Raw genomic sequence first — 11,648 nt, 5'->3', positions numbered from 1 at the left:
AATGTTATATTTGGTTCTGATACACTCGGGTATGCTGTACACCGAACATGCTGTCGGAATCGTTCGAATCTCACCGGGGTCTGAGGCAAGGGGACGGACTCTCCTGTTTGCTGTTTAACATCGCTCTGGAAGGTGTCATGAGAAGCGCGGGCTTCGACATCCGGGGCACGATTTTCACCCGTTCTCTCCAATTTCTCGGCTTCGCGGATGACATCGACATCATCGGACGGACATCTGCGGCGGTGTGCAACGCGTACACCCGACTGAAACGCGAGGCCGACAGAATTGGATTGAGGATCAATGCGACGAAGACAAAGTACCTGCTTGCCGGAGGCTCTGACCGTGATAGAGCCCGACTCGGGAGCAGAGTATCAGTTGACGGCGACGATCTCGAGGTGGTAGAGGAGTTCTGCTACCTTGGTACGATCGTAACTTCGGACAACAACATGAGCAGCGAAATCCGAAGGCGCATTGTTCAGGGAAAACGTGCCTACTACGGGCTCCACAAACTCCTGCGATCCAGAAGGCTCCAGCAACACACGAAATGCACGATATATCGCACACTGATACGTCCGGTAGTCCTCTACGGGTACGAGTCCTGGACTCTGCTAACGGAGGATGCCAATGCACTCGCTATTTTCGAACGGCGGGTGCTAAGGACTATCTTTGGCGGTGTGTGCCCGCAGGGCGTGTGGAGAAGGAGAATGAACCACGAGCTAGCTGAGCTGTTTGGCGGTGCAGATATCCTGACGGTGGTCAAAGCCGGAAGGATACGATGGCTGGGGCACGTGATGAGGATGCCGGACTCATGCCCCACCAGGAAGGTGCTCGTCAGCGATCCGTTCGGCACGAGGCGGAGAGGAGCACAGCGAGCTCGTTGGCTGGATCAGGTGGAGTCAAACCTGTCGGAGATCGGATGCAGCCGTGGATGGAAGACTGCAGCACTGGACCGAGTTTCCTGGAAACGGATTGGCGACCAGGCCATGTCTACGCGACGTGCTCGACCATGAGCAGGCCAGAAAAGAAGAAAAGAAGAAGAAGACACTCGGGTAAAGCAGATTACAAGAGAGATAAGAGATATTACAAAGCATCACTATATTTAAGTATGTTTATACATTCTTCAACATCTAACACTTTATGTCAACTTATATTGTACACCAATAATTTTAAATGAATTAAATACAATTATAATAAGTTTCATTAAAATTGTGTATTAAATACCTAACATAATCTCAAATGTTATTAAAGCATCAAAACATATAGCAATACTTAAATAAGTTTAAAATATTCCATTAATAGTAGCTTGATTTATCGTATGTTACAAATTATCTCGACCTTTTCCTACAATCTTAGTGCATGAACATACCTTGCGACAGAGACTAGTTTAATTACTCTAGTATAACTCGTTCATAATCTCTACATGTCTGTAGATGATTAGATCTTAACATTTTATCTCCCAAACTTGTGCACATGTTGTCACTTTTTGGGCAAATAAACATTATCAGATAAGATTATGAGACGCAAGACTAACAAGTAAGCAAAGTTGAGTCTCATTTATGCGAGTAATATTCGGGATGCAACCATCAGTCTTATTGTGCTGTTCAGTAACAACCATTGTGTGGAAACCATGTTCAACTACCGTTCGGTGTACGATGCGGCTACCCGTACATGGTACGGTCCAAGATTGAAGCCTCTGTTCAATCCGGAAGCAAGCTTGGGACAAATTATTCTCGATGTTCTCAAGCGCTCTCCAGATCGAGTGATCCAGCAGGACATGGATACTGGGCGATCTATGACGTACGCAGAGTTTCAAACGAAATTGATTCGTTTCGCACAAAACCTTACGGCGATCGGTGTTTGCAAGGGAGATATGGTAGCGCTGGCAAATGCAAATAGTGAAAATTTTGCACCTCTGGCCTGTGCGTTATTAACGATTGGGGTACCGTTCAATCCACTAGCGCCCAGTTTCAACGAGGACGACATGGCAAACATGCTACAAATAACGAAACCGAAGCTTGTGTTTTGTGACGCTGACAACTATGAAGTGGTTCGGAAGGCTTTGCAACGAGTCATTACTAATGGGGATCAACTGCCATCAATATATGTGTTCGAATGTTCCCGCAGCGATGTAAAACATACTGAAGACTTACTGAAGGAAACAGGACAGGAGAATGCTTTTATGTGGGTATCATTGGATTTTATGTTTTCTAAGTACGCACGAGTAACATCATTCCTATCTCACAGGGCCCCCTACATTGAAGATTCGCACAAAACGTTAGCTGTTGTTCTATGCTCTTCGGGAACATCTGGTGCTCACAAGGGTGTTGGATGGACTCATAGTGCTTTCATTCGCGAGACAACGTTATACCACTTTTCGTCAACTCCATTAATTTATTTCAACTTTAGCGCCATCTACTGGCTGACAGGGTTTTATACCATGATAAACTTGTTCTTCAACGGAGGTATCAGAGTTATCACGCGCAAACCTTTCAACGAACAACAGTTTTTCGATGCTATCGAAAAGTATCGTGCCAATGTTGTCTTTACACCCCCCGCATATGCCTATACAGTGTTAGCGCATCCTCGTACAAAAACGATTGATTTCAGCTCACTTCATAATTGGGTCGTCGGTGGTAGCCCCGTTCCGGAACAGTTACGTGATCGAATAGATCAACTGCTAGCACCGACTGGGGGTCGTTCGGTGAACGTATTCGGATCGTCCGAGGTTGGTGGCATTTCGTTGGATTTGATAAAGAGAAAACCAGGCACTATCGGTCCACTGATGCCAAACGCGATGGTACGTATTGTGGACGAGGATGGCAGACGGTTGGGTGTTGGAGAACAAGGTGAGCTGTTGACAAGAACTGAGGAAGATTTTGGTGGCTACTATGGTAATGAAGAGGAATCGAAATCTGCGCTAGACTCGGATGGGTTCTTTCGTTCCGGCGATATCGGGTACATTGATGAGGAAGGTTTCCTGTCTCTGAGTGACCGAAAGAAGGATATCTTCAAGTATCGCAACTTCCACGTGTCACCATCCGATCTGGAAGCGATCATTCTTCGCATTGAAGGTGTACAGAATGTTTGCGTGGTGGGAGTTCCGGATGCCGATGGTGGGACAGATCTGCCGGCGGCCGCCATTGTCCGGCACCCGGGTGCCATGCTGGAAGCCTCACAGGTGCGCATGATCGTTGATGGACAGGTGTCCGACTTTAAGCGATTGCGCGGTGGTGTTCACTTTATCGAGGAACTCCCTAAAACCAGCAGCGGTAAAGTGGTGCGTCGGAAGGTCATCGAGATGATAGCGCACATGAATCAGCATCCCCAGCGCGATACGGTTGGTAGGGTGTAAAAATTTAGCCTGACGCCGAAATATAGCTGTTATCTTACCAACTACCAGCGTTTACTGCTGTCTAGATGTATTTACTTTGAGCTTTAGTCCGATTACTGCGAGCGCGCGTTGCCGCGGAACCTGTTTGCCTCGGGAAGTCAGTCGGAGATGCTCGATCTACGCACCAGAAGAACCGGTTTGTAACACGGGAAGCGGGCAGCGTGGGTATGCAAGTGTTAAAAGTACGAGAGTTCCCTGTACAAACTTGCTGAAAGGCATTTGGGCAGTTGTTATTGTCATTGTCATTATTGTGGTCAGTCGTTTTATTTCGTTCGTTGAATTCTGCTTCTCATCTACGTCAACGTACAGCAAGACGTACAGGACCACAACACCGAACGGTGGTAGTGATACATCAAAGATCGCGTCACATTCCACTGTTCGGTATCATGGTTCGTAGGGCCGACTCGTGCTAGTTGTTTGACCGGTTGCAAAACCGATCATTGACGTGGACGTACACACAGGCACACACATCAATATACGAGACCAAAAGCAGAGAGAAATGTTAGAGATGTCCAATAGGGTTACATTATACATCTCGAAGCGTCTCTGGCCGATAACCGACTCGAGACTCATAGTGATAACAAGTGACATAGTACAATCCATGCAGATAAGGGCAAGTAAGGGAACTGTTAAGACACGTAGTTCAAAGTGCTAGATAGTGTGTTTTTCTTCCGTTTCGTTTTGAGACGATTCCACAAGAGCAGTCAGTGTTTGAGTGTTGAACAACGTGGAAGTGACGGGCAAAGATGGCATTGTGTACGTACGATGAACAGAGCCGCACCTGGTACGGTATCCAGATGGTATCGATCTACAATCCAAAAGCGAACGTTGGTGAGATCCTGAACCATATCCTGCTTCGCACACCCGATCGGATTATGCAGATCGATATGGATACGAACAATCGGATGAGTTGTACCGAGTTTCGGACGCGAATGATTCGTTTTGTACAGAACTTAACGGACGCAGGTTTGCGTAAAGGTGACATTGTGGCCATGGCAAACGGAAACAGTGAGAATGTCGCTCCATTGGCATGCGCCCTGATGACAATCGGAGTGCCCTTTAATCCGTTGGCACCGGGATTCAATGAGGAGGATATGGCACATATGATACGTCTCACGGAACCGAAAATGATATTCTGTGATGATGATAACGTGGAGGTAGTTTGTAAGGCCGTCCGTACCGTGTTTGCTGACGATCGACCAATCTACGTATTCGAGAGCTCGCGCTCCAACGTAAAACACGCGGAAGATTTGCTGAAACCAACTGGTCGGGAGGAACAATTTGTGTAAGTACTTGACCGCTTCTCTATAAACATCCTTCAAAGCGTTGATTGCATTGTTTTTGTTTGTTTAAATGCAGACCACCGCATCTGGGTGATTCGCACGAGCTTCTATCGATGATAGTCTGCTCGTCAGGCACCACTGGACCACCGAAAGGTGTTTGCGTGACGCACGCACAGACGATCGCCACAATTGGTTCCTATCCCTTAGCAAAGCCAATGACGGTATTCAACTTCAGCCCACTTTACTGGGGTACAGGGGTTTACATGCTGCTCAATACGTTCGCAGGAACCTCAACGCGCCTAATCACGCGCCGTCCGTTCTCGGAGGAAGCGTTCTTCGAAGCAGTGGAGAAGTTTCGGGCCAACTTCGTGTTCATGCCACCATCGTATGCCAGTCAGATCGCACGCCACGAGCGTGCGACACAGGTGGACTTCTCCAGTCTACGCATGCTATCGTTGGGTGGAAGCTACGTCTCGGAGGCATTGCGCGATAAGCTCGACCAACTGCTTCCAAATGGGCGCACGTACAATTCGGTTGGCACCTCGGAAATTGGATGGGTGTCGTGTGACCTTGCCAAACGGAAGCCCGGCTCGGTCGGAACTCCAGCAATTAACATAGCCATAAAGATTGTAGACGATGCAGGAAACGATTTGGGAGTCGGTGAGAAGGGCCATGTATTGATTAAAGGTTCCGAACCGTTCATTGGGTACTACAAGAACGAAGCGGCCACACGGGCGACAATCGAAGAACGTGGTTTTACACGCTCCGGAGATGTGGGTTACTTCGATGAGGAAGGATATTTGTATTTGATCGATCGAGAGAAGGACATCTTCAAGTACCGCGGGTTTCACATCTCTCCAAGTGAACTGGAAGCGATCGTTGTTCAAATTGAGGGCGTTTTGGAGGTTTGTGTCGTTGGAATTCCGGCAGACGAAGAACATACGACCGAACTACCAACAGCAGCGGTCGTGCGAGTAGCTGGAAATGCTCTCAGTGCAAACCAGGTGACGGAGATTGTCGATCGAAAAGTTTCGGATTTTAAACGACTCCGGGGTGGAGTTTATTTTTTGGATCACTTACCGAAAACACAGAGCGGAAAAATTTTGCGCCGTAAGGTACTAGAGAAGGTTTTACAGTTGGTTGAGGGCAACAATGTAGATGCTTGAAAAGAAGGCTTTTAAAAACATTACTATGTCGTTAATGGAAATTAACTCATTAAATAAAGCACTTTACTTCATTTGAAAAATGTTTATTATTTTCCTAACTAGATGCCCATACATTTATCCGAAATGGCAATGTTTTATCTTTCAGAGTAACATTTTAGCTTCATTGTGCATATCTGTAATGCCTTCTCACGATGCTACAACTATTCTAATTTGAATGCGCGCAATTCTCATAGCGCTTCAATCATGCTACAAAATCTACGTCAGCCTTTTGGCTCTGAGCTAGCAGTCGGCGTGGATTATTACCTCTCTAGCACGTATCCACATTCCATAGAGCTCTATCGGGATCATTACGTGTAGTGATAGATCCGGCCGTCTGAAGGAAGGCAGCAACATCGATCCGCACTGACTGATCGCAATGCTCCCAGCACAACTGAAGACGCATAACAACAGAACCTAATTACTTCCGTGAAATTGAAACAGATGTTCCCGTGGAGCGGATGCGCGTACGCCGCGAGAGATCGATCGCGGCCATTGTACCGTGATCGGGCTCGCGTATGGCCTCGAATGCCCCGATCGTGGATGCTGCGATTAATGAAGAAGTTAGCTGGGCACCCGCTCCCAAAAGAAGAAGATCGTCGGCTTCACCAAACTGCTGCCACTCTACCGCGCTTTACTCGTGTGTAGTTCTAATGCAAACAGGAAAGCAGCAAGTATACGATCGGTTATAGATTGGCTCGGCATCATACAGGCTGTGGAGAAGGAAATAGGATTGAATGGTATACGCAAAATGGCCGAGCTACCACTGATTTACAGGAACCTAGAGTAAGATTCGTAAATTGACCCCTACACGAGATGGACAAGGCTGTAATTAACCCCACGGGCAGCTCATTCTGGTGCAGGTCGAAGGTAACTGGAGCTGATCGACTGTACTGAAGAACATCAAGAATGGTATCAAATGAGCAATAAGTCGATACTCGACTGGAAACCAAAACCTTCATTAAGAAGCTGTTTGTTTAAGTAGCGTTGAATACCCACTGTCATATTTTGTTTAAAATTAAGCTTTATGTTTTTGAAATGTTTCTACTTTTTATGTCATCTTTGCACTATTTACTTAATAAATTATTGCTTCTGAAATTTGCTCTGTAGCTGCAAGAATCGAGCATTTACTCATTAGGGAGGCACATAGAGTCAATTTGTTCGAAGAATACGATTTTTATTTGTTGGCATTTTTTTAAGTCACAAGAGCATCTGGAGAAAACTTCAACAATTTTTTTCGATATATCGACTGATAATGAAATTATAATTCAATAAGTTTATAACTCATAGTCATATAAAAACGCGTTTAATGTTGTTTAATGTTTAATGTTCAAACATTTTCTCTCAAAACCAGGTTTTTCTAATCCGTACTTAGAATTTTTCGGAAACATTTGATATGAAATTTGCAATAGATACTATTTACAGAATTAATGTTGGTAATACGTTTAAGCTGATATTTCTTTGTTTTACGGCGAAAATAATGCCATACCATGCAAATACCCGATTGTTGTACCTTTTTCGAAATATTTTCAAAATTACTTTGAGAACTCGATGTTTTGAGGAAACGCCGTTTTTGACTTTTTCCGATTTATTTATTAAAATTTTTAGTACTAAGTTTAAAGAGTTTTACGATTACTAAGTGTAAATATACGATTGAACTTCCTCAACTTCTCTCCCAATAAAAAAATCCAATAATTCTGATCCTAACCGCAGTGCGTAATGTTGCGTCGGTGCGAATTCGAACAATCGACCCATTCCCGGAACACATTTAAATATAATGGAGTCGAAACGGAACTGACCGGCTCTATCACTCGGGTCGAATCACTCCCGGGTCGAATGTTTAGGAAAAGCAACTGGAGAGAGCAAACAGCCATTAGGGTAGAGTGGGATGCAAAAAAACCCTTCGCCATCATCGTTCTCCCCACTATGATGATGCCTGGCCTCGTGACAATTGGCAATGACTGTGAAAAATTCTCACGGCCCCCAGTAGGAAAGCGTTAACGCAACAGCCGGGCAGAGCATCAAGCGAGCTCAGGAATGTTTGTTAGTAATTGCGACAAATTTCTTTGACCACGTTGAGGCACTGGTAGAGTGGCTGTTTAAATCATCGAAATGACGTACATGGCCCAACCGCGCACTGGGAGGTCCACGGGAAAAGAGATATTGGCGGGAATGAATGTTAAGTTAATTGAACGAACGATAGACATGACGAAATACTAACAATACATGTCACCTGATCTTTGGGTCCAAATAATTATTGAAAAAGTGTTAATATATATTTTTGCTTAGTTATTTCCATACTACCAAACTGGATGTCTTAACACGGCACCCATGATATAAGCAACCATAAACTGGTACATTCTCTTTTGAAGGTTGTCTACATGAAGCTGCGATTTTTACAGCTCTGTGCGCGTCCGTGGCTCATAATCTTGCCGTAAGCGCAATGCTTAAGTAGGCAACATCTTACGAAAACATCCATAAAATATGAAGCATAAAAGGGATAGCGTGCAAAACAATGCGCTCGCTGTGACATCCTCCACCAAGTAAAGTATTACTTGTAGTTTCTTTCTTTCTTATCCATCTTTCCCGCATTTTGTTTCTAGTTTACGTTCTGCCAAACCATCGAGGTCATCCTTCGCAACCTGTGCAAACTGTTGAAAGGATATAGCGGAGTGTGCAGCATTGTGTCTAGCTCGCAGCTCGAACCTTGAAACAACACGGTAATATAAATTCCAACGCGAATAGTGTGGAACTGACCGTAATTTGTTTATTGTACCTTAATGAGAATGTTTTGTTTCTCTTCGTCGTGGTAGATTGAAGTGGTTGCAAGCGTGTTTATGTAGTATGATCATGAAAGTTAATTAAGCATTTATTTGTTTACAAATTTTATTTCGGCAAAATGTTCCATTGTCAAGGTGAATAAAATCCCATTAGTTTCCCATTTCGTTTAAGAAAATAAAGTTGAATAAATTAATACAAACAAAAGGCTTTAACAAACGCTTTCAACTTGAAAAAATCCGTTAGGTGAAGTGTGTTAGCAAAATGTTCGCGAACCACAAATCTCACAAAGAAGGAAAGCTGGTGCCTTAAATTTAAACCGGACTCGAACGAACAGGCGGCTTCTTCCGCTTTCTTTCATTGTTATGCCATTTTATGACGCCAGGTTTTCGCGTTCCACCTTCCCAAAATGCCCGTATTCCAGTCGCTGCAATTGAAATAAAAACACTCATAAACATGTAAAAGAGCAGAGAAACAAAAACTGCGCATTGTTCCAAACACTACTTAAAACAAACCATACCGAACCGTCCGTACCGGCAGCCTGAATCTGGCACAGCATTAAACACTGACTTTATGTATATGTATATCTCATCTGAAGCATAGAACACGGTACAATTTGACCGTCCACGGTGGCGTCGGACATTGTTCAGCCTCTTGCACAGTCTCCTGTCGGTATAGTTTGGGGTTTCATTACCCAAATGGAGGGTGAGAGGAGTACCATTCGAGGAGGAGCAAACGGGTCAGTCAACCCGTGGGTAGCTGAGCAGAACGGTTGGCGAGCTTTTTTTTTTTGTTCACCATGGAAACATTCCCTTCAGTGATGGATTTATGCAGTGGCGAATTGCATCACATCGGCAGCAAAAGAGCTACGATAAGGTGTTGATAGCTTTTGACAGGAGTCGGTCCTTAATTTACCATTTGCCTGTCGGAAAACGGTTCACTTTGTTTAACAAACCCGGCACATTACGGTGCTTGATCGCCAGTGCGTGTAGTGCACATAGCGTTTTTGTACGTCGCGTAATAATCTTTCGTCACGTTTTCAGCTTCGTGTTTTTTGACTGAATTATGTTCTTTTCAAGCGTACGAATGATGATGCTCCGCGTGGTTAGAATGCTTTGGAAACGTGTTCGACGGCTTAAGGTGAAGTTGTCATAACACTTACTTTAAGGTCAATTTTTGACGCAAAAGAAAACAAAATAATCCAGCTTGTGCTATTTTCGTTTTTAGTAGGACATTACTTTGGTAATTTTTTATATGTTACGCATTTTAACAGTAATAAGTTGAGTTGAGTTTACAATCCTTTTACGGGAGGTAATCGTTAAGGTCGAGCAGATTTGGATTTTTAAAATCTGTATATCCGGATTGGATTTGATCCTGGCGGTCCTGTCGTGTATTAAACGCTTAGATTTATTTAATATGTTTACGCGCGTTGACGACTGTTTGTATGATCGTTTATAGGACAAAATAAATGAATTCAGTAAATCCAAAAGGAACTGTTACCGATCGTTTAAATTTGTTAACTGTTTTGTAAGAAAATGTTTTATTTTTTCTTGAAAGCATCATATTTTGCTACGCTCGAGTATTAAATTAAAAAGCAATATTGAATCAAATTGTTCCAATATTAGCTGCAACTTAATAACACTTGATATGTTTGCAACTCTATGCCTGATCGCAGATCTAGATGCTCGCAGTCCAGTGATCAAACCAACAAATAAAAAATAAAATCTAAAGAAAAGGCATACGTTTCATCAAACAGGTTTTGAGTAGAGCGGCAGCAAAGAATCGACACGAAACTGCTTACATACGTTATTTGGCGCACGTTTTAGGTACGTTGTGCAAATTTCTATTACCCAATAGCATCAGCTTTGCCGTTTGATCCGGCCCGAAACACGTCGTCAGGCGTCAAATTCGCTACAGCTAGCCGTTAATCATCATTATCAAGTAAAGGAGAGAAAAAAAATGGCATGAAGAGTGAAATTACCCGACAGGAAGATCTAATACCAAATTCTAGGACTACCGGGTTGTCTTTATAGATGGAGCTGTTTTGAGTATATGGTGTGATCGTTAACCCCCTCTGGCGATGATGATATTGTCGGGATGTTTGGGGTTTTTTTCTTGGCCCACTAATTGCAGGGCTACATCTTCCACAGAAAAGGTGTTTCAGATTGTGTGCTAAAGAAAACTTCAACTATTTTTGCTCAGTACGTACAATTGTACAAGCTCGATTGACGATAGAGGGTGCAATTCTTTTCAAAAACTCTTTTCGACGCGAATTGCGCAACGGCAGCAATGTAAAGTGCTTAACATTTTTATCTACTTAACATCGTTTCCGTCTGTCATAAATGTGTGTTGTCACAGCGATTTGCGATAAACTGTGACCTTGGAAGTCACAGTACCGGGGTGACTCTCGTGTACCGGCAACAATAGAATTAGTCTATTATTTTAGTCCCATACCCGTGAGTGTACGTTTGTTTCATCGCCATTTTGTTTCCGCATATGCTATCACTAGCGGCAATAGTTGGTTGTCTGTTTCCTTCTACCCTTTTTTTTTCGCTTGCTATTATTATCAAATTACTCACGTTTCACTTGTGTGGTTTTGCACGCGAAAAACGTCCAAATCCGATCACCGGTCACCGGACGGATAATACCACACACATGTTCTTACACACATACTGGCACACATACACACACGCGTTCGTACACGCGATCACGCGCGCAATAGGAAAGGTTGACACGGAACGAAGGTTGTTTTGTTCGAAAGCGATTTGTGAACATACATACTTTGTTGGAAATGACGATGGTAATGACGAGGTAAGACACCCATATTGGTCATTTTTAATGCGAGTTTCAATGGGTTTTTTAGATTGTGAGAACTTTAAGAGAAATCTTTGTAGTGTGATTTTTTTTTGTTCATTTGTATCTATCTTGTATTTTTTAAGATGCTTTACAAAGGAGCTTTTCAACACTTAAACGATGTGTGCATGATTCATACTT

At 43.6% G+C, this 11,648-nt stretch overlaps 2 protein-coding genes across 2 annotated transcripts; both read left to right on the top strand.

The window, feature by feature from the left end:
* The first annotated feature begins 1,236 nt into the window (after nt 1-1,236).
* LOC125765572 (probable 4-coumarate--CoA ligase 1) lies at nt 1,237-3,688 on the top strand. Its single transcript, XM_049430867.1, has 2 exons — nt 1,237-2,181; nt 2,245-3,688. The coding sequence occupies exons 1-2, from the start codon at nt 1,628-1,630 to the stop codon at nt 3,350-3,352; spliced, it is 1,662 nt and encodes a 553-aa protein (XP_049286824.1). The 5' UTR covers nt 1,237-1,627; the 3' UTR covers nt 3,353-3,688.
* A 177-nt stretch (nt 3,689-3,865) lies between these two features.
* LOC125765577 (probable 4-coumarate--CoA ligase 3) lies at nt 3,866-5,920 on the top strand. The gene is made up of 2 exons (XM_049430882.1): nt 3,866-4,676; nt 4,751-5,920. The coding sequence occupies exons 1-2, from the start codon at nt 4,138-4,140 to the stop codon at nt 5,838-5,840; spliced, it is 1,629 nt and encodes a 542-aa protein (XP_049286839.1). The 5' UTR covers nt 3,866-4,137; the 3' UTR covers nt 5,841-5,920.
* The last annotated feature ends 5,728 nt before the right edge of the window (nt 5,921-11,648 follow it).

Source organism: Anopheles funestus, chromosome 2RL, assembly GCF_943734845.2.
Source record: "Anopheles funestus chromosome 2RL, idAnoFuneDA-416_04, whole genome shotgun sequence".
In the NCBI taxonomy this organism is placed as follows: Eukaryota; Metazoa; Arthropoda; class Insecta; order Diptera; family Culicidae; genus Anopheles; species Anopheles funestus.
Note: the sequence above shows the minus strand (reverse complement) of the source record. Positions and strands in the feature narration are given on the sequence as shown.